Source organism: Mesocricetus auratus, unplaced genomic scaffold (assembly GCF_017639785.1).
Source record: "Mesocricetus auratus isolate SY011 unplaced genomic scaffold, BCM_Maur_2.0 Super-Scaffold_100004, whole genome shotgun sequence".
NCBI lineage: Eukaryota > Metazoa > Chordata > Mammalia > Rodentia > Cricetidae > Mesocricetus > Mesocricetus auratus.
The window spans coordinates 97,883,691-97,908,150 of record NW_024429189.1 but is presented as its reverse complement, the minus strand read 5'-3'; the positions used below and the strand labels follow the sequence as shown (position 1 = coordinate 97,908,150).

The 24,460-nt window shown below is 43.1% G+C and overlaps 2 protein-coding genes and 1 pseudogene across 9 annotated transcripts in view; 1 reads left to right on the top strand and 2 right to left on the bottom strand.

Moving 5' to 3' along the window:
* Nucleotides 1-10,941, top strand: part of Rnf24 (ring finger protein 24) — a 55,339-nt gene extending 44,398 nt beyond the window's left edge. For both annotated transcript variants that reach the window (XM_005068651.4, XM_040746330.1), the window contains exons 4-6: nucleotides 4,443-4,484; nucleotides 5,218-5,297; nucleotides 5,882-10,941. In XM_005068651.4, the coding sequence (XP_005068708.1) occupies nucleotides 4,443-4,484; nucleotides 5,218-5,297; nucleotides 5,882-6,020 (261 nt within the window). In that variant the 3' untranslated portion in view covers nucleotides 6,021-10,941. The remainder of the gene's footprint in view (nucleotides 1-4,442; nucleotides 4,485-5,217; nucleotides 5,298-5,881) is intronic.
* On the bottom strand, nucleotides 1,084-2,955 carry LOC106021034 (annotated as a pseudogene).
* Pank2 (pantothenate kinase 2) overlaps nucleotides 3,425-24,460 on the bottom strand; it is a 43,743-nt gene continuing 22,707 nt past the window's right edge. For 5 of the 7 annotated variants that reach the window (XM_040746326.1, XM_040746328.1, XM_040746325.1 and 2 more), the window contains 3 exons: nucleotides 21,662-21,785; nucleotides 17,259-17,384; nucleotides 12,805-13,021 (listed from right to left, as the gene is read on the bottom strand). In XM_040746326.1, coding sequence (XP_040602260.1) covers nucleotides 12,971-13,021; nucleotides 17,259-17,384; nucleotides 21,662-21,785 — 301 coding nt within the window. In that variant the 3' untranslated portion in view covers nucleotides 12,805-12,970. Of the gene's footprint in view, nucleotides 13,022-17,258; nucleotides 17,385-19,559; nucleotides 19,624-21,661; nucleotides 21,786-24,460 lie in introns of those variants that run through there. The other 2 variants (XM_040746323.1, XM_040746322.1) reach the window with 2 other exon arrangements.

Here is a 24,460-nt window from a genome sequence, read left to right as displayed (position 1 = left end):
GATCTTCTTTTAGTATTATTTGAAGCTATAGAAATTTTAAAGGATAGAACAAAATGGCAATTTCAGTCAATATTTGCTGAAGAAAAATGCTGTTATCTGTAGCCCTTCAAATTACCACTGACAATAGAGTGCACATTCCACTAAGTGGATCTTCTCCTTCATGAACAATAAAGCAGCTGTGTTCTCCTCCTCAGGTCACCCAGCTGTGTCTCTGTGTTCTCTTACTCCAGCTCACTAGCCTTTCACTCATGTTTTTTATAACCTCAACTTGCCTTTGTTGGTGGTGGCAGGTTTTATTATTTTGAAACAGGATCTTATGTGCCCAAGGCTGACCTGGAACTTATTTTGTAGTCTAGGATAGCCTTGAACTGGAAGCAATCCCTGTCATGCCCTAGCCTTGGTGGCACTGATGTCACATTTTAGAGTTGTGTATTCTTCTATTTGACTAGTGTGGAAGTGTTTGAAATGAACTCATTGAAGTGAACTCATTGTACACCTGTTAATGACTACCCTGTGTTTCTCTCCAGCACTACTGTGTGGGTCTAAGACAGTTGAATGTTGTAGTTTTCTAAATGAGTGAATCCTTTTGTTCTACCATAATCTTGAAAATCTACAAGATGTTTGCATGTAAGTTAACTGTAGAGTAAAACTGGTCTTGGTGGCCATTTAATAGATAAAACTGACTGGGAACTAATCAGGTGAGGTGATAAGTAAACGTGATCCTAAGATGAATAAGCTTTTTAGCATATCATTCTGTGGCTGGCTGGTAACTTGCTTGTGATTTCTGAAAACATGGTTTGCCTTCAAAACCATTTTCCATTTAAATGTCAGCCACCCCAAATTTAGACATTTTTACCAAATTTAACTTGCCTGATTTTCCCATTTAAGATAAACATAAGTAGCCAGGTTTGGCACAGACCTTTAATCCTAGCACTCAGAAGGCAGAGGAAGGTAGATCTCTTTGAGTTTGAAGCCAGTGTAGTCTACATAGTGAATTCCAGGATAGAGCAACACAGAGACCCTGTCTCAACTGCCTCCCCCCTCAACCTCAAGGAAGCAAATAAAAAAATAAATAAAATTTTGAAGAGTTAAAAATTCCTTAATTTTTTATTCTTAGTACCACTACCACAATTTACAGGGCAATAAACCTGGTATAATGAAAAGAAAAAGAAAGACAAAGCTACACCAGATAAAAGACCCCAGGAATGTACACGTCTAATTGACACTACCTCGCATTGATCAACAGCTGCACTTTTTGCAAACTGTGGCTATGACCGTCCTGAACAAGAAGGGTTTCCTGTTTAAGCTGCAGTAGCTTTTCTGACTATGGAACATCCTTCCTCCTGAGGCAGATTTTTACAGTTCCTCTAATGCATTTAGAATGACTGCCTCAAAGTAACCTGCAGCTTTCCTGACAACTCCTCACTCCCTCTCCTGCTAAGAACTGTAGCTCTTTTCTGCTGTATTCTTTTAAAACCTCCTGCTACCATATCCACTACTCTACCACCAGATCCACAGCCACCACCACAGGGACTGCCTGAGCTTTTTCCACCAAAGCCGCCCCTTTCATGGGTCCATAATTTGACTGCTGTTGTCCACTCTAATAACAAAGTCATTATAGTTCCCACCACCACCATAGTTACCTCCACCAAAACTTCCTCCGTCATTGTAACCATCATACCCTCCTCCACCACCATATCCACAACCCTGGTTTCCATATCCTGGCCCACCACCACCATAGCCTCCTCTACCACTGTAACCAGGACACCGCCATAGTTGCCACCATCACCTCCAAATCCATTCTATCTACCATCGCCACCTCCATAACTGCCTCTGCTTCCACCACCTCCACCATAGCCTCCTCTTCCACCCAAGTTTCCACCACAATCAAAATTACCTCCCCCACCCCCAAGTTTCCTCCACGACCCATAAAGTTGCCAGATCTACCTCCATGACCTCTGTGATGCAGCAGACTGCATCTCTTGTTTAGAAAGGGACTTTTTCACTTCACAATTATGCCCTTTAATGGTGTGGTATTTCTGAACAATTTCATCAACAGTGTCATGATCATCAAAAGTTACTAAAGCAAATCCTCTCTTTTTTCCACTCTGCCTGTCTTCCATAACTTGTTTTTTTTAGAATTTGCTTAAACTTTTTTTTATTTAAATTAGAAACAAACTTGCTTCACAATTGCTTCAATCTCAGCTTCCTCTCCTTCCCCTCCTCCCAACCCTTAATCTCCACTCCACTCTCCAGGGAAGGTGAGGCCCTTCCTTCATAGGGGAATCTCCAAAGTCTGTCATATTATCCAGGGCAAGGCCTAGGCCCTCCCTTCCATAACTTCTATGGTTTCATTCTTGCCATAATTTTGAAAGTAGTCTCTCAGATTATGATTATATTCTTCTGTATCTTCTTTAATACCACCAACAAAAATTGTCTTCACTGTTAATTAAATGGGCATCAGGCTTTACAGAATCCTCTCTAGAAACAGCTCTCTTTGGTTCCACCACACACCCGTCAACCTTGTGTGGCCGAGCACACATTGCTGTATCTACCTCTTCAACACAAAAGGAGGTCACAAAATCAAAGCCCCTGGAACGTTTTGTTTGGGTGTCTCTCATTACCACACAGTCTGTAAGTGTGCCCTATCTCCCAAAATGTTCTCTTAAGCTATCATCTGTGTCTTCAAAGCTCAGACCACCAATAAAAAGCTTCCTCAATTGTTCTGGTTCCTTTGGATCATGACCCTCCTACCCCCGGCAGCGGTGATGGCCAGAGTCAGGCTGGGGGCGGCCAGGCCACAGTTTTACCTCCATTTAAAAGATAAACATAAGTTTGGTCTGGGGTTGGGAGACTCAGTGGTTAAGAGGACTTGCTGCTCTTGCAGAGGAATCTCCCAGGTTTGATTCCCAGGACCCATGTGGCTTATAACTGTAACTCCAGTTCCAGGGGATCCGACTGTCTTTTGCCCTGCATAGAAACAGGCACACACATGGTGCACAAATACACATGCAGGCAAAGAACCCATGCTCATAAAATATAATTTTACTTCTGTGGGTGTTTTGCCTGCGTGCTTGTCTGTGCACCATGTGCATGCCTGGTGCCCTCAAGCCAGAAGAGGGTGACAGATCCCCTGAGACAGGAGTTGCAAAAGGTTGGGAACTGCCATGTGGGTGCTGAGAATTGAACCTAGGTCCCCTGGAAGAACAGTCAGTGCTCCTAACCACTCTTCAGTCCAAAAATAATTTTTTAAAGGTAAGTCTATTCTCAGATTTTCCTTTTTTGATGGAATCACATTCACTTCAGCTAATGTTTGTTACCACACACCCAGGACTAATCTAAATGAGATTTTTCTGAGGACGTGAATGAATAATAAACAGGTGTCCTGTGTGAGCAGATTTAATGAAGCTCATGAATGCCAGAATAAAAGAATAACATATTTATTTGGGGATCACTTACATAATAAAGGTAAATAGCTGCCGTGGTCTTTTGTCCTTAGAGGCACAGGATGACAATCAGGTCTCAGACCATAACCTCAAAAGACAGCAAGTGAGACCCCTCTTCTTCCTTATAAGAGATCATGTCACACATCGAAGCCACGCCCTAAGATTCCGAAACTACTGGCAGAAATGAATTCCCACTACACTTCCAAAATTAAAATTGACTTTACATTTTAATCTTTTATGAATTACTCTCATCAACCAATGCCACATAACTGAATTGTGGTTATTGCTTCCACCAATTTCATCACAATCCAGATGAGCATGTGTTAAGATTTGCTCTATCCTCAAGAAGATTCAGAAGTAGAGCTGAAGATGTAGCTCAGTTAGAAGAGGCTTGCCAAGTATGCACAAGGTCCTAAGTCCAATCCTCAGCACCCCCTAAACTGGGCATGAGTATACACCTGTAATCCTAGCCATTCAGGAGGTGGACACAGAAAGAGCAGAGGTTAGAAGTCATTATTAGCTATATAGTAAGCTCAAGACCAGCTTGAACTACATACGAACGTATCTTTAGAAAAATAAAAAGTGCTTTTCAGAATATTTAAAAGAATGTTGTTAATCTCAGCATTCAGGAAGAGGCAGACAGCTCTCCATGAATTTATGACTAGCTTGATCTACATAGTGAATCCCAGGCTAGTCCTGTCTTACAAAAGGTTAGAATATTGTTTCAAAGGAAAATGAACTAGATACATACATGTTTCTTATCCACCTATATAATATACACATATAAAATATGCATATATTTGTCGGCAGAATTGAGAAATTCTTCAATCACTTCCGTGCATGTAGCAGTGGGAATTGAAACCTGAGCCCAGTACATGCTAGGCAAATACTCTGACTACCATGTACATATTCATGTGACTGGTGAGATGGTACAGTGGGTAAAAATGCATGCCTACGTATTTATGTGGGTGTTAGAGCATTTTTTTTATCTTACAGGTTATATTAAAAGAAAAAGTAAAAGAACTGAATTTACATGAGGTAAGTTGCTTTTAAGTATTTTAATCTTTCCATGATTCTCAAAACAAGTGGTATGCTTCAATACCTTCGTTTTCAGCTGAAAAAGATGGGCCCTTCCCTCTCCTGTGTCTTATCACTTACTCTTCTGGTCACTGACAAAATACCTGACAGCACTTAAAGAAAGGGTTTATTGTGGCTCACAGTCTGGGTAACCATTCATCACATCATGGTGAAGACCTGGCAGAAAGCAAGGCATGAGCAGCTCACACTGTGTCCTCCAGTGAGAAGCAGAGAAATAAACACTGATGTTCACAAGGCTTTCCTGCCCCTCCTCGCTCTATATTCAATGTGCATAGTCAGCCTGCACTGAAGGTTTGTCTTCCTCCTCAGTTAGACCTCTCTGAAAACATCTAGTGTGTCCTAGGTGACTTCTAAAAGCCAGTCAGGTTGATAATGAGGCTTAGCCCTTACACAAAGTCTCAAGATTTTTCAGGGATTGTTTTTGAGACAGGTTCTCATTTGTAGCCCAACGTGTCCTTGAATTCACAACAGTCCTCTTGCTTCAGCCTCCCATGGGCTTGTAGGCACAACTAACTCAACATGCCTGTCTTAAGGATTGCATTTAACATTATTCTATATGCTGACTTTAACTACAGATGTACAGAATGTGCAGCCTGATCCCCTCAAGCTGAGTTTCAGGAACCCACACCATGTTTTGTGGTAGACACTGACCCCACTATGACTTAACTTTCAGCTCTGTGCTGTGTGTCTAGAAGACTTCAAGCCTCGAGACGAACTGGGGATCTGTCCATGTAAGCATGCCTTCCACAGAAAGTGAGTACTGGTAATGACAATATTTAATATGATCCAACTTATCTAGGCTATGGGGCATTGCTAGCCAAGCGTGATGGCTTCATAATGGGTCTGTAATGTAAAAACTGACAGCACACCACAGGGTGGGGCACATGCATGTGTACGTGACATTAGGAGGGAACAGGGAAATGGAACATGACCACCACTGCAGGGTTGGGCAGAGATCCAGCCCATCCTGCACTTCTATAAACAGCTCTTTGGCTGGAACTTTCCAACAACTGTTTCCATCTCTTGAAGCTGTATTTTAATCACAACCAGTTACAACAAATAGTGTGGATATATACATGGTGTTGTAGGGCCACCTTCCTTTCTACAGACACATTTCATATCCTCTTCTGGAAATTTTATTTTTCCTGCTTTCCTACATAGGCATACTTTATAGGAAGTCACACATGTGTTAGTTGTGGTACCATTGTTACCTTGTGTGAGATAGAAACCTTTGGCTTGTCAGGTATGTGGACTCTAGGGCTGAGATCCCACCCTAGGCTCCTTGCTTACTGTAAGTCTAGAGCTGATGTCTTCCACCTGGCTGTCTTGTTCTACAGGTGCCTTGTTAAGTGGCTGGAAGTCCGGAAAGTGTGTCCCCTGTGCAATATGCCGGTGCTGCAGCTGGCCCAGTTGCACAGTAAACAGGACCGTGGTCCCCCTCAAGAGCCCCTCCCTGGGGCAGAGAACATTGTATAGCTTGCTGCGAGAATCAGACTTGCTGGATGCATCAGTGTGGAGCCAGGAGGAATACAGCAAACTTTGTTTGGGCTGCTCTCTGCCTGGGGCACCCACTGTCACTTTCTTTGCCTCATGAAGAACTCCTGAGCCAGGCAAGCTGAGACCCTAGGCGTCTGGATCTTGTGACAACCAAAGCCCTCTAACAACACCCTAGGCCAAGAGGAGTGGATGAGCCTGTAGGCTTGCTTCCAGAAATTTCCTAAGCATCTCTTGCTGTCTCCCAGGCACCTCTACATCAACCAGAAGGGAAGATAACACGGGTGTTAGAGAAAGGATCTGAGGCTGGGACTTTAATGCCACACTCACCTGTGGACCTATAAGCTGCTGTGTAGACCTCACCTGCCTCTGTTGCCACAAACCCTCTTGGCATTCTGAGTCGTGAAACCAGCTGTTCTATCAGCTGAAGCACAACTGGCTGCCAGTTCCTTTACTAAGACCTTCTTGGAACCTGAAGACTAATGGAACAGCAGCAACACCACTCGCCACACACACATACACACACACACACACACACCAGTTCACACTTGCTGTCAAATCTTCCAAGTTGAAGCCATTAGAACACTTGGAAAGGCCTGGTCAGGAGCCATCCCTCTTCTGTTTTCCCTCCTAGTCATCAGTAAGACCCAGCAGGAGCTTGACCCTGAACCTCCATGGTCTTGTGTAAGGTATAGCTGCTGGCCTCAGCCCACTAGGCCCCTCAGATGGCTCCAAAGAGGAGCTACTTTCTCAGCAAGGCCGTCCTTACCCACCTGGATGACCAGGACGCTGACACTTTGTTTCTCTCTTCTCCTTTCCCTCCCCTCCTCTCTTCTCCTTTTCAACTTAAGAAAAACTGTCTTACTGTATTTTTAAGTATTTATCCCAAATAAGCTCCCTGTAACTCCGAATCGTGAAGCCAGTGAGCCACTTGGAGTTGTAAATAGTTTGAGGAAGCTCCTGCATGGCTGGCCTTCTGTTGGTGTGTACCTCAGTTATTTGGACTTGATATCCCTAACTGAAGGTGTTTTTATATCAGAAATGCATGCTGCTCTTTGGCTTTTTCCTGTCCAACTTTTCTAGAGATGATTGCCTCCAATGGGATTTGTGGACCCTGTAAATTAGCCATGTAAAGCACAGAACATTCTTTATACACAGCTTGCTCTTCCCTCCCTCGTCACAACAGTGCCACTGTAATGCCTCATCAGTCGCTCTGCCCTGCTGTCCCACAGTTGTAAGGAGGAAGTTTTTGCAGGAAGTACAGTCTGGCATGGAGAGGATTGGGGGAGGGGGGCTTTGCTACTCTGTTCTTGGCATCCACCCAATCTTAGAATTAGAGGGGACCTGCCTCTGGTAGCTGAGGTCAGATGGGCAAGAAAATTCTTATTTGTCTAACATTAAAGTGCTAAGGAAGCCAAATGTGGTAGACACACCTGTGTAGTCCCAGCTGAGGCAGGCAGGGCCACAAATTTGAGACCAGCCTTGGCTTCATAGTGAGATCCTCTTGCAAAAGGGGACTGGGGGCGTGGGGGTTCTTGGCAGAGTCCATTTGGAAAATTACAATCTAGTCGGTAAGAATTGGCTGTCCCCAGTGTATGCTCTATTTATGGCAGGCCAGCTGGATTCCTATACAGAGCAAGGGAGAGTGAACCATTTTCTGAGAGCCTTAGCCTGATTGGCCCCAAAAATTCATGCCTATGTTTCTCTTGCTCTTCTGTTAGGTTTGTAGCACCAGAGTCAAATGCCCACTCACTCACTTTACAGTAAAATGTTTTCAGTGACCAATGCCAGAAGTAGGCTTCTTCTGGCCTATTTTGTTATAGGCTAGCATCCATCATTTCATATTGCATAACTGGATATAAGGAAAAGCTATTACCACTCACAGCTTTTGTAGAACCCTGATCTTTTGCCGCAGCCTTTTCTATCCCTGTCCTTCCTACTAAAAAGCCAACCTCACCAAAGCTCTGTGGAAAGGTAAAATTGCTCATCAGACCTCCAGACAGACTGAGGTGGTTGGTGTGCAGCCTGAATAGTCAGACACTTTTAAAGTACTGGGGGTCCATTCATTCTGCTGGACCTGAATGAGGTCCCCTTTCTGCACAGTCACTGTTAATGTGGTTGCTGCCTAAAAGGCATTCTTTGGGCTGGAAGCTGCAAATGTGCAAAGTTTGCTTCTTGGCTTGGTGATCACCTCCTGCTGCAGCAGCCCAGCCATACCTCTCCCAGCCATTCTGACCCAACATTTATGCCTGATGTCTCTAGGTCTCCCACCAGTGTTTTCTTGTATATTTGAAGTTGGCTGAGCCATACTATGCTCAGACCCAAACTTGCAATGAGGCCATCATTTTCTAAGTGTCTGGTAACCTCTGTGTGTGTGTGTGTGTGTTTACTCTTGGACTATCTGAACTCAAGCATCTGAAATGTCTAGAGGATTGGGTGAAAGTCAACTGAATTCAGCTGGCATTAGAAATGGAACAAATCAGATTCCTACTTGAGTCACTACAACATAGAAGACATTAACATGTTTTACTTTACCATGTGCAATTTTGTTTGGCCTATCCCTGACCAATATGGTTCTTATAGCATGTGCTTACCTAACCAGGAAGTGGGACAAAACAGCCAGGTAGGGACAGGTGGCCGCTGGGTGAGATCTATACTGAGGAATACAGAAGACTCCCACCATTGCCAGATACTGTTCTTGACTGGCTCTGTTGCAAAGCTTGCTGACTTTGAACAGCCACTCTATGCTGTGCTGAACACGTACAACACAACTTGAGAGTCCATAGAGGTTCCAGGGAGATCTATGTAGAAGTGCTTGCACGAGTTTGAATTAATTGTTCACTCACTGCTCACTTGCTTTGTGCTTTTCTTCAGATCAGCCTCCCAGAACCTCCTTTCCTTAGCCACCACCCAGGAATTGTAGCATGGTTCCTAGAAGACATGCCAGTCCAGTTTGGTGGGCATAGGCATGGGGACCACCAGGAGCTGTTGATAGTACATACCTTCCTGGTGACAAACTCAAGAACTTCCTGAACTGTGAGGCTTCCCCTGGCTTTACCACAGTCAATCTTTTTGCAACAGGTTCCTGGGTTGTCCTGAAACTATAGACCAGGCTGACCTCAAAGTCAGAGATCAGTTTTTCCTCTGCATCTGCTGCAGTTAAAAGCATACCTGGCCTCCACACTGAATCTTGACTTGGTTGCTCAGTCTTCCTTTAGTCTTTGAATAGGTAATGCTTCACAAAATTCAAACACCACAGTAGCTGTCTTCCTTACAAAAGTGTCCCATGAGCACTCAATTCATTGTTCCTCTTGTCTCCTTTCAGGGGAGGGGTGTTTGTGGTGTGTACTCGTTGAGAGACTTTATACAGAAAGCCATCTCAGAAGTGAAGGTAGCTACATGAAAAGTGAGCCAGAAGTGGAGGCTGCTTTTACATTCACATTCCTTTTGTGCAGGTTCTTTTACAGATCTGTCCCTTACCCCTAATAAAACGAGCACAGCTGATTTCCCTACCCTCTCCAGAATGACAGTCTTCCCCCTAGCACTAAACAGTCTCTTCAGGTGCCTGAACCAGTTGCCTTTCCAAGCTGCAATGGTCACTTAGTTGATGTCAGTGTTTTGGGGGGAGGAAAGCATGGCTCATCAACATAGAGGTCTCCTAAGTCCCCAGGGTTAACAGTCATTACACCTAAGTGTCTGCAAATGAGACACTATAGAAGCAAATATTTCCTACAGAATTCTCCCCTCACCCAACTTTCTCATAAACAGAAATCACTTTTTTTCTAAGCTCATTTTTGACCTCTCAATTTAAAAACTAAAGCAGCCTCCTCCAGGCAACCCCAAAAGAAAGCAGTATGTGCCTTGCTCCTCAGCATCCACCACCCAAAGTTTGCCCCACCTACCTGCTTCCCTGCAGCCTAAGTGTGCCTGTGCTCACCCCAGATGAACCTTGAAAAGTGAGACCCATCCTTCTGGTACTTGATACCTCTAGCCTGGTTAATCGATTATGAGCACTGGCTGCTCTTCCAGAGGACCCAGGTTCAGATTCCAGCATCCACATGGTGGCTCATAGCTTCAGTCTGTAACTTCAGTTCCCGGAGACGACTTCTGGCATTTGAGGGCACCAGGTACACACATATACATGCAAGCAAACACTCAATACACATAAAAATGAATCTTTAAAAAAAATGGAAGCATCACAGTATCTAAATCTTAGAGATGAGGACCTGAAATGCCAGGTAAAAGCTTTTAAATAAGATTTAACACAATTTGGGTACGCTAATTGAGCTGAACACTTGTCAGCCTGTTTTCACATTCAGCTTTAGAACCCAAATTGCTGCAAGATGCTTTTATTCTAGTTAGACCAAGCAAGTATCCACTTTCTTAGTTCCTTTGTTCATAGGGTCAGGGAGAACACACCCCTGCTGTTTCAAAGACATGATGTAGCTAAGAACATGGCCCTATCAGTGTTAAGGGACTTGTATGGATCGGAAACCTCAGCACCACCCATTCCATTCCAGTATGGCTGATGTGGAGAAGCAGGGCATCTTCCTGGTGATGGCCTGGAAATGGTGCCTCTGAGTCTCTTGACAAGTCATGGCCAGGAGAGTGGGGGAGTGGCACTTTAGTCTTGTAGTTTAGCCTTTTGGGGCTTATTTACTAGATATAACTCCCTTAAAAAAAAAGGTTTATGAAATGCTGAACCCCAGGTTTCATAGACTGTTTGTACACTAAGAATTCTGCAGCAGAATATTTTTAAACATTGGTTTTTGTAAGCTATATTTTTGTATATTTAATTGCTATTTTAAAACTTTAATGCATTTTTTGCTAATCACTTGTTTAAAAATTAAACATGCATGTAATTGACCCAAACACATGTAAATAAAGGGCAGATTTTGAAATACTTTGTATTATATACCTGTCAACTTATGGGCATGAAACTGAACGACCTCTGACCTGTCGTCCTTTGGCATGGGGTAAGGTGGGGCACACTGATGGGAAAAAACCCATCAGGCCTCAGTGACAGCAAGAAGCCAGACCACATCATCCATTCCTACTGTTACCACCAGCACTTGAGGTAGCTTGGTATATAGCTTTATCCTTTGATAGTCTGCAACACTACGAAAACTTGCCCCAACCTTAAGCCTCAAAATCCTGTAAATGTGGCTGCTTTCCTCCCCTAACACAAGGCAGTAAGCTGTTCAGCTTCAGCCTATGACTTCACCAAGGTCACACATAATCCTGGACCTGCCTCTGGGCATCCTTCTAACCCTTCCATCAAGAACCCGTTTAGCATTTTGCTCTCTGATTCCCAGGTCCCTTTACTCCAGGTTGCTTTCCCTACAGCCTGTTCCTTCACTGCCCATCTCCACATTTTCCCATGCTGTCTCTAATTCAAATGTCCCAATGCTTTGGGTGTTCTCAAAACCAGGCACTCAGCACCTCCTGTCTCTCTCTCACCTCCTACACCAGTCACCAGAGCCCATGAAACATTTCCTCGTCATACAGGCATCCTTCTCCCATCTCACAGCCCCGGCTACTTTCTCTGTGCTTCATGGCCACAAACCCTCCTTCCTACCTGAGTGGGAGGAGTGAGGTGGAAATTTTGGCCTCCAAAGAAAGTACTTAGACAAGATGGTTCCAACAGGCACTTGGATGCAGCTCACAGGTCAGAGGTGGCCGTGAGATGCAATGTACACATTTCTGCAGATAGTGCTGGGACCAACAGGAGGACAGCTTGGAGAGACCCACAGCTGAGCTTGAGTGTGGAACTGTCAGGATAAATCAGTAGGTAGACAGCTGCCAGGGATGAGGCGCTGAAACACCCTTTGCATTTACAATGGCGTTATACTAGTGGTGTACACATATAATCCCAGCATTTCAGATGTGGAAGCAACTGCATCAGCAGTTCAAAGTGAGCCTCAGCTATACTGCAATATTCCACATTTGAGATTAGCCTGAACTACAGGAGACACTGTCTCAAAAAATAAAAAGAACTCTCCCATGGAATCACACTGGGCTGAACAGGAGGAAAGAGAAAACAGACAAGTAATGGGAGATGTAGAACTATTCACCCCCTTGCTGTGTACCATTGAGGCTTGCCCTTCTGAGCTTGTTTCTTCAATGTAAGAAGACAGAAATAACAAATACAAAACACTTAAATGATTCTGCACAGAAGAAAGGTCCAGTTCCTATCAAAAGTGACTCATGGCCTGTCCATCTCAGCAGACTTCTGAGTCATCTCCCTGTAAGTATCCCACATACTAGCATCCTGAAGAACGTAAGTTATTCAGTAAACATTGTTCCTCCTCTGCCACTCGGTATGAAAAGATTAAGCACTCTTGCTGTCGCTCTGGCACTTCCTTTTCAACCAGCTCACCACCTCCATCAGGTCCCAATCACCTACCCAAGAGAATTCTACCAGAAGTTGTGTCTCTCCACACAGTATAGAGGACAGAAAGTGCCCTTCCAAAATTCATGTTGAGCCAAGTTTGCAGAACCTTGAAATAAACCAGTTTCAGTATGCTAACACAGAGATTAAACATGAACCAGAATGTGCATAGAAGACGACCTTCAAGGGCATACTGACAAAAACCAGTTAGATTCTAACACATTTCCACAGGACAAGCAGTCACCTGCTAGCAGAAGGACAGACAGCTCTCCACTGCATATCCAGTGGGTGATATTGGAGTTCAAAGCATCTTGGAGTTAATAGTACTACACTGAAGAATAACAGGGAAAAAGAAAACAGTTCCTTACTGGTTGCTAGGTTAGACAGAATTTTAAGAATTTATCTTGATGACTTAGAAAAATACATTTGTTTCTTGCTCTGATTTGGGTAGTACACGATCATAAAACATTAAGTCTCTTCAAAAAAAAAAAAAAAACAGAAGTCCACAGATGCCCCTTTCAGGAAGTCCTCTGGGTAAAAGTCAGGGTATCTTCAACAGCTCAAGAAGTGCACCAACAGCTCCAAAATAACCCTGGAGGGGGAAAAATACACCACAAGTAAGATCACTTTTTAAAATTCTTTTTAAGTATGTGTGGGGAGTGTGCATGTGAGTTCAGGTACACAGAAACTAGAGGTGTCGGATCCCCTGGCATTGCTTAGACAGTTGTGAGCCACCCAACATGAGTGCAGAGAGCCAAATTTAGGTCCTCTGCAAGAGCACTGTGCTATCAGCTACTGAGTCCTCCCTCTAGTCCCACAAAGTCATTTTTATCTCCTGCAAGTATAATTACTATATTAAACAAAGCTAGCATGTCCCTTTAACACCTGACCCATTTGCTTCCTGAGTAGAGTGCACAGCCAGTCTGGATAAGTCCTAAGGAACTCCCTTTAAGGGAGGGGCTGGATGCTGGAAATGCCCGACAAGAAGAGGACACTATAGCAGCTGAGGGAAGAAAGGCTCAGATGTGGCAAGGATTTTATTCTGGTTAATTTGGAGGTTTTTGTTTGTTTTTTGTCAACATGACACTAGAGCAAGAGGAACCTCAACTGAAAAAAACGCCTCTAATTAGGGTAGCTTGTAGCTAAGTCTATTTGACATTTTCTTGATAAGTGATTGGTGGGGGAGGGGAGTGGTGGCGCGGTCCAGCCCACTGTGGGCAGTGCTAGTCTTGGGTTCCACAGAAAGCAGACTAAACAAGGCACGAGAAGCAAGCCAGTAAGCAGTTTTTCTCCATGGCTCCTGCCTCCAAGTTCCCACCCACTTTGAGTTCCTGCCTTGGCTTCCCTCAATGAACTGTTACCAGGGATATGTAAGCCAAATAAACCTTTCCTTCCCAAGCTGCTTTGGTTATGGTGTTTATCACAGCAATAAAACCCTAACAAAGACAGATGGTGGCTGTCCTGTCCTGGGGCAAAGGCCTGGACACTTCCAACAGCCAAAGCCTAATGGTGTCAGTGAGAAGAGACACAAGCTTAGTAACACAGGATGAAAGCCTGGAAGGAGGGGGAAGCAGGAAGGGGCCAATCCTACCTGTGCAGAAGGGGATAACCTGGTCTACACAATTCCAGACCAACCAGGCTACATAGTGAGACCCAGTTTAAAAATTAAAAATTAAAAAAAAAAAAAAGCCCTACAGTCTCCAGCAGTAAGGAGTGGGCTCAAACAGGAATCTGAAGCCAAACCAAAAAACTAAATGAGTCAAAACCCTCACCAACAGAAGGAGAATGGCAGCTAGAATCAGAAGAATCATACAAAGGACAGACTGCATCAGTCTCCAAGCAGGAGGTTGGAAATTCAAATATTGTAAGAACAAACAACTGGACTGGGCTATGGCTCAGTGGCAGACCACCAAGCCAGAAGATAAAGCCAGGGTTAAATCCCCAGGACTATCCAAAACAACAAAAATTAAAAGAGGAAACATGAAAATCCTCAAGTCCTAGTGGCAAATTCTAACAAACACACTAAATAGTATACCTAGGAAGGCAACAAACTGTAGGAGTCACTTAACCAAATGAGGGGAGATTCAGCAATGTTCAGGATTCAGGAACCCATCATACAAACCCAAGGGTACTCTCAGCTCTAAGTGATGTAGCTTCAAAATATGTAGCTCCCTGAGTCTGAGATTTATTTTATAATGAAAGAACAAAGAAATGAAAGAAGGGAGGGAAGGGGGAGGGAGAAAAGAAAGAGTACATTGAGTTCCACGGAAAACCCAGGACCTACTACTGAGTAAATAAAAAGGTCACAGTACGCTATTTAGTACTTTGGAAAGTATTAAGTAAGAAAGGGGAGGATTAGGGAGTTGGTGGCGCACGCCTTTAATCCCAGCACTCGGGAGGCAGAGGTGGATCTCTGTGAGTTCAAGGCCAGCCTGGTCTACCAATCGAGTTCCAGGATAGGCTCCAAAACAATTCAGAGAAACCCTGTCTCGAAACACCCCCCCCCAAAAAAAAAGAAGAAAGGGGAGGCTTGAGAAGAAAGCACACCATGCCTCCACAGCTACTGAACCAATTGCCTTGTCATGAGAGGGCACACAAGTATCTCAGGACCCAAGAGACTGAAATAATGGATGACAGGCATCACCATGCAAGTCCAAAACCAAGAACAAATGGCCCAAGCTAAGCAGAAGGTAAAAATGAGCAAGCAGTGAGAACAGCAAAAAAGAATCCCATAAAAGTGTGACTATAGGCTGAGCTCCCCTTATCCAGAATGCTTGGGACCAGAAGTGGTTCTGGTTTGGTTATCTTCCAGATTTTAAGGTATCTGTATAGACTTACGTGTGTACCACATCTAATAAAAAAAACACCTCAAAGTTTCAAGTTTGCTGCCCAGAGATGTTTAACCTGTATACAAGGAGGGGATATTATCCTAAGAAACTAATTTCCATTTTACATAACAAAAGGTACAACCTTTTGGTAGAAATTGTGCAAGAGATAAAATTACACTAAGATAAACATTTTTTTTTTCCTAGAAAGGGTTTTCTCTGAGTAACAACTCGCTCTGGCTGTTCTGGAATTTGTTTTGTAGACCAGGCTGGCCTTGAATTCTGAGATCTGCCTGCCTCCCAAGTGCTGGGACTAAAGGTGTGCACCACCACGGCCCAGCTAACATTTTTTATTCTAATATAAAGCAAAATAAAGTAGGTCGGTTGTCACAGAAATAAGTATAGGGAAAGATTATAAACTGTAAGAAACTTACAACAATTACTACCAATTTACTAATATAATAACCTTACAAATTAAAAATGCCTAGCACATGTCTATAATTCCTGCACTCGAAAGAGGAAGAAGGAACATCACAAGTCCAACGCCAGCCTAGTCTATACTTTGAGACTATGTCCCTAAAAACCAGCAGGTAAGATGGCTCAGCAGGTAAAGACACTTGCCACCAAGGCTATCGACCTGAGCTTGATACGCAGGACCAACATGGTGGAAAAGGAGAAGTCAATTATTTTTTATCTTAACATAGCAGGAGCCTGCCCATGAACACATGTGTATATGCATGGATATACCCATACATACACACACTAAATGTAAAATACATATTAAAAAAAAAAAAAAACACCAGGCGGTGGTGGCGCACGCCTTTAATCCCAGCACTCGGGAAGCAGAGGCAGGCGGATCTCTGTGAGTTCGAGACCAGCCTGGTCTACCGAGCGAGTTCCAGGACATGGTCCAAAAAACAATACAGAGAAACCCTGTCTCGAAAAACCAAAAAACAAAAACCAACCATGCACACCTCTAATCCCAGCACTCTGGAGGCAGAGACAGGCGGGTCTCGAGTTCAAGGCCACCCTGATTTACAAAGCAAGTTCCAGGACAGCTACAAAGAGAAACCCTGTCTCAGAAAATAAATAAATAAATAAATAAATAAATAAAGTTAAATGACTTAAGTTTAAACCTTTCGGATGAAAGGATATATGTACTTGGATTTTAATTATGAAGTAAGCAATTTTAAAAATAACTTTAAAGTACTTTTATCAAATCATGAAACACTTAAATATGCACACATTAAAGTCTCATTAATGTTTGTAGTAACATTATCTAAGCTCCATCAGCACATGAACTAAAACAACTACCCACCCACGAAGGGGAAGGAAGAGAATTGTCCCCAAACAGGGAAGAAGAGAGAAAGAGGGCGCTTCCCGATTCCTTTTCACCCTGGCTTCTAGCTGTCTGCCTGTTATGTTCTCATTAGAGTGTGGTTCCAGTGTGCAATGATTTTATTACCACTATTCACTTCTAGAACATACATATGTAAATGATACTTGACATTAAAACATTGTCATGAAAAAGCAGAACACACGGCTTGTTTAGAGAATACAGGGCAATGTTCATCAGTGTCACCTTCCTTTGGGCCTAAGGGTATAGCTGAGTAACAGAACCCTTGCCCACCTAGTACAAAGCCCTGGGGGTTGATCCAAAACACCAAAAAGAAAATAATTTTTTTTCTTTAAAACCATTTAAACTTTCAGGCATGGTGGCTCATGCCTATAATCCCAGCACTTAGAGAGACTGTAAAAGTTCAAACCAGCCTTATCTACGCAGTAAGTTCCAGGAGATCCACAGCTACTTAGGAAGGCCCTATTTCAAACAATGACAGGAAAAAAAATCTTGAAACTTAAACTAGTTGAACACCTACCTCATTAATTTAGTAAGAAATTATTTTCAGAAACAACAACAAAAGCCCAAGGCCACTGTACAGTTAGAACAGGACCACTACAGCCCTAGTCAGTCCTTTAACTGAGCCCTGGAAACAAGTCACTCACCTCGTGCTCTGAAAACAGTGCTTTCAGCTGCCCCTTGGACCAGTAATCCAGAGCATATGCCAGAAGTCGCATGGCGATTGTGTTGACTCTCAGGAAATTGCCGACAAATACAACCTGGTTAATGTTCTGAGCACAGAAAAGCTGCAATGAGTTTACACTCTTGATTTCTGTTTTCTCATAAAGCTCCACCCACCAGCATCATATAGTTTTCAGAGCAACTTGACTGGATCAAATTCAATCCAACTGGTTCACATCTAATGAGATTTGATGGTCAGACAATTCAGGGCCCACCCCAAACTAAACCCAGAGAAAGATTATGAAAAAGACTGTTAAATGTGATAAACAAGGGAAATTTAACAGTAAACGAAAAACAAAAAACAAACAAAACCCCAGCAGGACCCCTGATGATTAATTTTGTCAACCTGATTAGATTAAGACACGCTGGGGCACTAGTGAGGCACGTTAGGTTGTGAAGTCACTTGGAGAGAGGTCCAAGTGGGATGGGGCACTCTGAGGTGGAAAGCCAGCTGAGCACCACACTCACTTCTCTCCCTCTCAGCCCTGGTCCATTCACTTGTGATCAAGAGTCTCACATTCACACTGCCACAAGTGCAAGCAATTCTTACAGCCATGCTTTCTCTCCTCGAGTTCAAGTAAAACTTTAGTCCCCTAAATTGCTCTTGCCAGGAATTTGGTTACAGCAACATGAAAAGGAATACAGTGTGCCAGGAAGACAGATAAGGTGCTTGTTCTGCAAGCATGAGGGAGTACCTGAGTCAAATCCCAACACCTACTGGTTGCACATACCCATAACCACAGCAACTTCAAGGCAGGGGGATCCTGAGAGCTCATAATCTATTTCAAGGCAGTAAGATGTAGAAAGATAAAGGAAGACGTGCAGAGTCCTGCTCAGGCATCCACATACATAAGCATGGGTATGCACATCTGCACAATCATATGTATAAGCAGGAATGGGGAAAGAATGGATGGACAGGCAGAGACACAGAGAGAGAGGACAGAGAAGAGGAGAAAAAAGAGAAAAGAAAACAGAAAAGCAGCACAGAAAATTGGTGCCAATGGGCCAGCAAAATGGCACATCAGGTAAAAAATGTTTACCTCAAAGCCTAATGGCATGGGTTCAATTCTCAGAACCCAAAAGGTAGGCCAGAACCAATTCCACAAGCTGCCCTCTAACATCTACAAGCATGCCATGACACATGGGCACCCCAGTCCCACATACACAATAATAATTACATTTTAAAAGAAACTGGTGCCAAGAAATGAGACCATTATTGTAATAACACTGACCATTGGAGGAATGCAGAGGTCTGGAACCTAAAGCACCCTAGAGATGGGAAAAATTGGAAATTTAAAAGAAAGGAGAATGAATCCAGATAAAGTGACTCTAATTGTTAAAGAGATTATTGCCATTACAGAGAAACACCAAACAACAGAAAGATACTCTGAGTTCAAGAACCCCCCACCTTCAAAAATACTCTAAAATACTGGAGATGCCAGGAACGTGGGATATTTACCAAGAAAACCTCTAGACTCCATGGGAAGTCAGTTCAAGAGAGAAGCAACCACCACCATTAGCTGGCAGAAAGCTATGAAAGCCTGCTGAAGCCTAAATCATCCCTGGGCATGGAGCTGCAAAAGCTGACATTTATCCTATTCTGTTACATAGTCTGGTATTTCCTTGCTGTGCTCCTGTTCCTCCCTTATGGACGGAAATGTTTATTCTGCCTCATTATACTGGAAGTTGTACTCCACATTTTGATTTTTACCATTTTGAGATTATGGCAAGTCTCAGAACCAACTTTTGTCACTGAGACATATTCTAACTATGTAGTCTCAGTGGGCCTGGAAATCACACTGTAGACCAGCCTGGCCTGGGAATTCAGATATCTGCCTACCTCTGCCACCTGAGTGCTGGGATGAAAGGTGTGGTTCTCCATGCCCAGCCTCAGAACCAAGCAGCCTTATTAAAGTAAATAACGCCTTATTCATGCAAACAACTCGATTAAATGCAATGAGCCACAAACAACAACAACAAAAAGACATGAGGTGGGGGGGTAAGAAGAAGACAACAACAACAGATAATGAGGAAAAAGTAAGACATTAGGGTAAGGGATGGAATGTTAGATTTAAAGTGAAGAGTTTGGATGACAAGTTGACAAGGGGTAGGCTTGAGATGGGCAGCACTAATTGTCAGCATAGCTGTGGTAGGAAGCATTAGTGAGGCACACCTTTGGCAGTGTCTATGAGGCATTTCCAGAAGATAATTAAGAAAAAACTTGCCTTGAATGTGGGCGACACCATCCTACAGACTGAAACATCAGTTGAACCAGCCTTCATCTGTTTCCTAGCATATCAAGATGTGAATGAGCACCCCCACTCTTCTGCAAGTTAACCTACCATCATGTGAGCCTTCCCTACCATGACAGACTATACCCACTATATAGACTATACAGACAGATATATATGTGAGCCAACATATCCTGCTCCTAAGTTACTTTTGTCAGGTATTTGGTCAAGGCAAGGAGAAAGTAACTAACCCAAAAGAGGGCTTGACACTAAGAAGCAAATTACACAAGGTGTGTGACAGCTAAAAATGATTTAGCTTCAGCTGTGAACTAAGGAAGCAAAATGTAGTCTACCTGAAATTCTACCCCCAAATTCAGTAAAGCTGCCCAGCATGCTAAATATGCTCAAAATGGGTATACTGCTGTGCAAAACTCCTCAGCAATCTCTACCAGGATCCATAAGCACAATCATAATGTAGGATGATCACAACAGTCACACCCAAGTCAGCCCTGTATCAAGAATAAAATAGCCAAAGAACAAGTTTATACTTCAAAATACTTACCACTGTCACCACTTCCAAGAAACCAAATGCCCAGTTCTATTTGAATAGTTTATAACAAAATAAGAATCTGATCAAATATACAGTCATGATGTAGGGGAAGAAACTTAGCAGAGTGCTTGCCATGCAAGTGTGAAGTGCTGAGTTAAATTCCCCAGAATCCACCTAAAAAAGCAGGAGCAGGAACAAGCTTATCATCCCAGCACTGGGGAGGCAGAAACAGTCAGATCCCAGGGACTCACTGGCCGGTCACGCTAGCTAATGAACAAGTTTCAACCAGTGAGACCATGTCTCAAAAACTAAGGTGAGCCAGGCATGGTGGCACACGCCTTTTAATCCCAGCACTAGGGAGGCTGAGGCAACCAGATAACTAGGAGTTTGAAGCCAGCCTGGTTTTGATAGCTAGTTAAAACAAAACAAAAAACAAGGTAGACAGAACCTGAGGAACACCCTAGGTTATCCTCTGACCTTCACACTTGCACAAGCACACACATGCATTCACACACACAAAACTCACCCACAAACCATACATCTCAGGTTAAAAACATAATGTATGCACATCAACTAAAAACTTTAAAATACTTATGCACAGCTGGGCGGTGGTGGCACACGCCTTTAATCCCAGCACTCGGGAGGCAGAGGCAGGTGGATCTCTGTGAGTTTGAGTCCAGGCTGTACCGACAGCCTCCAAAACAATACAGAGAAACCCTGTCTCATAAAACAAAACAAAAACAAAAACAAAAACAAAAACAAAAACAAAAACAAAAAACTTATGCACAGAAAAGAGAACATTCAGTAAAGGAAAAATGTTATTCAAATGCAGTACTTTTAAAAAACCTGGTATATAGTATCTTCTAAATTAAAATTTAGGCAAATCCTTTGGGCCTTGAGGTCTCCATTTAAGGTATACATCTATATTAAAGAGTAACTTTAAACCAAAGTGTGTAAATAGGGACAAGCCATAAAGCTGCACCAACTGGATGCTAGATACTCTTTCCCTAAGGGCAGCCCATTCTTGGTTCTTTCATAGCCCTGTACAATGCTGCTTGACCTGAATGCTACAAGGCAGCACTGTAAAGAAGCTGAAAGCACGAAGACAGCTCTGCTGAAGTGGAGGGAACCAAGGCGGGCCTTCCTCTGACCGCTCAGTCTTCTCTCCCAGCTTCAGTGGCTTCTTGTGAATTCCTTTCCATACCTCAAAAGCACCCAATAAACACAGCATCTAGATTCAGCATTGTTACCCATCATTCACCCCACTCCCAGCTCAACTCTGGCCTCCTTCCTGATCCCCTCCCTTTACTTTCTCCTCAAAAGAAGCATTCACCTCTAGGAAGAGAAAATATGTGTGAGAGGGGCGGGGGTTGGGGGAATCAGCGAAGATAAATCTGTTCCTCAAGTGTAAAAAGTTTGTATTTAAAGTCTATCCCATGTAACTACTATTGTAAGAAGACAGATACTGTGTAAGGCTGAGGTGGGACCCATTTAGGAAAGTCAACATGTCCCCTTAGAGTTACAGAACAATCTCATGTCCCCTTACTTCATTAAGGGCACACATTCTTGCTATGGAGCCAATGTTGTTGGTGATGGTGATCAAAGTTGCTCTGGCAAGGTCCTCCTTACTGGCAGCCTCTCTCTTCTCCTTGCTCATCATGTTTCCAAAACTGTGATGGAGGAAAAAATGTCATTGCTGAAACAAAGGCAACACAGTCCAAGAAAACTTCAGTGTTACTTTACTACGATAAAATGACTTTACAATAAGCCTTTCCATTTTTTATTACACAATGATCGAAACATCCACTGGAGTGCTCATCTTCAAAAAAAAGTCCACAAAGCACTCTAAATGAGCAGATAACTCACCCTCTCTTCTACTAAAATTCAACTCTGGTACCAGATAGTTCTCTACCCAAGCAGCATCCTGCAGATCCACTGAGAGGCAACACTGCCTGATTTGTCACCAGAGTTCCAGGAGACATCAGTAGGTCATCCCTATTGTGCAACTGTTCCATTCAGATGGTCACGATCACATCTATTATAGAAAACTTCTGCTATCAGCACAAAGTACAAAACAGCTGAGTCCCACAGTGAACTACTAAAGTTCTAGGCTGTCCTAGAAGGTAAATAAAAGACTTCAAATTTATTGACCAGCTGAAGTGCTACATTAGTAACTGGGACCCAAACCCAAGAATAAGGAAGTGTTGACCAGTGATCAAATGCTGGTCAAAACAGAATCTACAGCATTTACTCAGTTCCTATTACTCAGAAAATACTTGCACATGAATGCCTTTTCTATTATTAAAAACCAAGTCCTCCTGTGAGTTCGAGGCCAGGCTGGACCAACAGCCTCCAAAACAATACAGAGAAACCCTGTCTCATAAAAACAAAAAACAAAAATAACCAAGTCCTCTGCTATGCATGGTAACTTACACCTTAATACCAGCACTTAGGAAGCAGAGGCAAGTAAATCTCTAGGAGTCCAAGACCAGTCAGGGATACAAAGTAAGACCTTATCTCAAAAACAAAACAAAACAACACATGTGCTGTAACACAAACACAAAAATTGCATCCCCAGGGGGGGCTAGAAAACTAGTTCACTGGCTGCCCTTCCAGAAGACCCCTTCAATTCCTAGAACCCAACATGTCAGCTCATAACCATCTGTAAGTTTCTAACTTCATTCCCAGGGAATCTGATGCCCTCTTCTGGACTCTATTGGCACCTGGCCTGGCCATGGTATTCAGGCAAAATATTCATACCCATAAAAGTAGTTACCTTAAAAAAACTACAGCAAACAAATAAATTAATAAATAAAATTAAGGAAGTCCCAAGCTGAGCATAATAGCACAGGCCAGCATCTCAGCACCTGAGAAATCAAGGCAGACCTGGGCTTTACAGTGAAAACCTGTCTCAAAAAGAGCCAGAGGGAGAAAAGACTTCCATTTTTGATAGAACTACAGAGAATTAAACAGGAATATACTTAACAAAATATAATGCTTTTGCAGTTGAAAGACAACCACCACCTAAATAAAAGGAAAGAAGCCCATTTTCCTGGACCAAAGACTTGACATCATTAAGTTGGTACTATTCAGGTCTACAGAAATAGCTCAGTGGTTAAGAGCACTTGCTCTTACAAAGACCCAGGTTCAATTCCAAGAACCCATACAGAGGCTCACAATGGTCTTTATTTCCAGATTGATGTCCTCTTCTGACCTTCATAGCCACCAGACACACTGGGTACACATGCATACATCCAAGGGAAACATAAAATAATAATTAAAAAAATAAAAGCTGGCAATACTCCTCAAACTGATCAATAGAGTCAACACAGTCCCTATCAAAATCCCAGCTGTCTTCTTTACAGACATTGCCAAGTTGGTCCTAAAGTTCATACAGAAAGTTAAAGAATTCAAAAACAAGTTAAAGGGCTGTGTCCTGTGTGTTTACCACTTCCCCCTTAAAAACTTAATACTGTAGTAAACAAGGGAATGTGGTACCTATCTAAAGACAAATCTACAGAGCAGAAGGAAATTAAGAATCCAGAGATAAACTGAAACATCTAGAGTCAACTGACTGTGACAAAGGCCTCCAAAGAATAGGGAAAGAGCAGTCTTCAGCAGATGGGTCAGTTAGAACAAGTAAAAACACCATGTAAGCTGTGCGGCGGTGGCACACACCTTTAATCCCAGCACTCAGGAGGTAGTGAGTTCGAGGCCACCCTGGTCTACAAGAGCTAGTTCTAGGACAGACTCCAAAGCCACTGAGAAACCCTGTCTCGAAAAAACAAACAACACCACCATGCAAAAGAAACTATATGGAGCTCTATTGTGTACCACACAGAAAAGCTAACATAGAATGGGTCATAACATAAATGTCAAAGTCCAAACTATAAAACTCTTAGATGTTAATCTTCACAATCTTAGATGGGGCAAATGGCACTAAAAGCACAAGGGATAAACACATAAATAAGGTTTCACCAAAATCACAAACTTCCGGCTGGGTTTGATAGCACTTACCTATATAATCCCAGCACTCAGAGGGCAAAGACAGAAAGAGGAACAAGCATCTTGAGGCCAGTCAGGACCACACATTGAAACCCAGTCTCAAAAAAAACCAAATGAGGCTATAGGTGTAGCCTCAATGGGTAGAGTGTTCCCCTAGCACACATGGGGCCCTATACATGATCCCTAGCACTAAATAAGATGGACACGATGGCACAGACCTGTAATCACAGTACTCAGAAGGTAAAGACAAAAAGTCAGAATAGTTGGGCAGTGGTGGCACACGCCTTTAATCCCAGCACTCAGGAGGCAGAGGTAGGTGGATCTCTGTGAGTTTGAAACC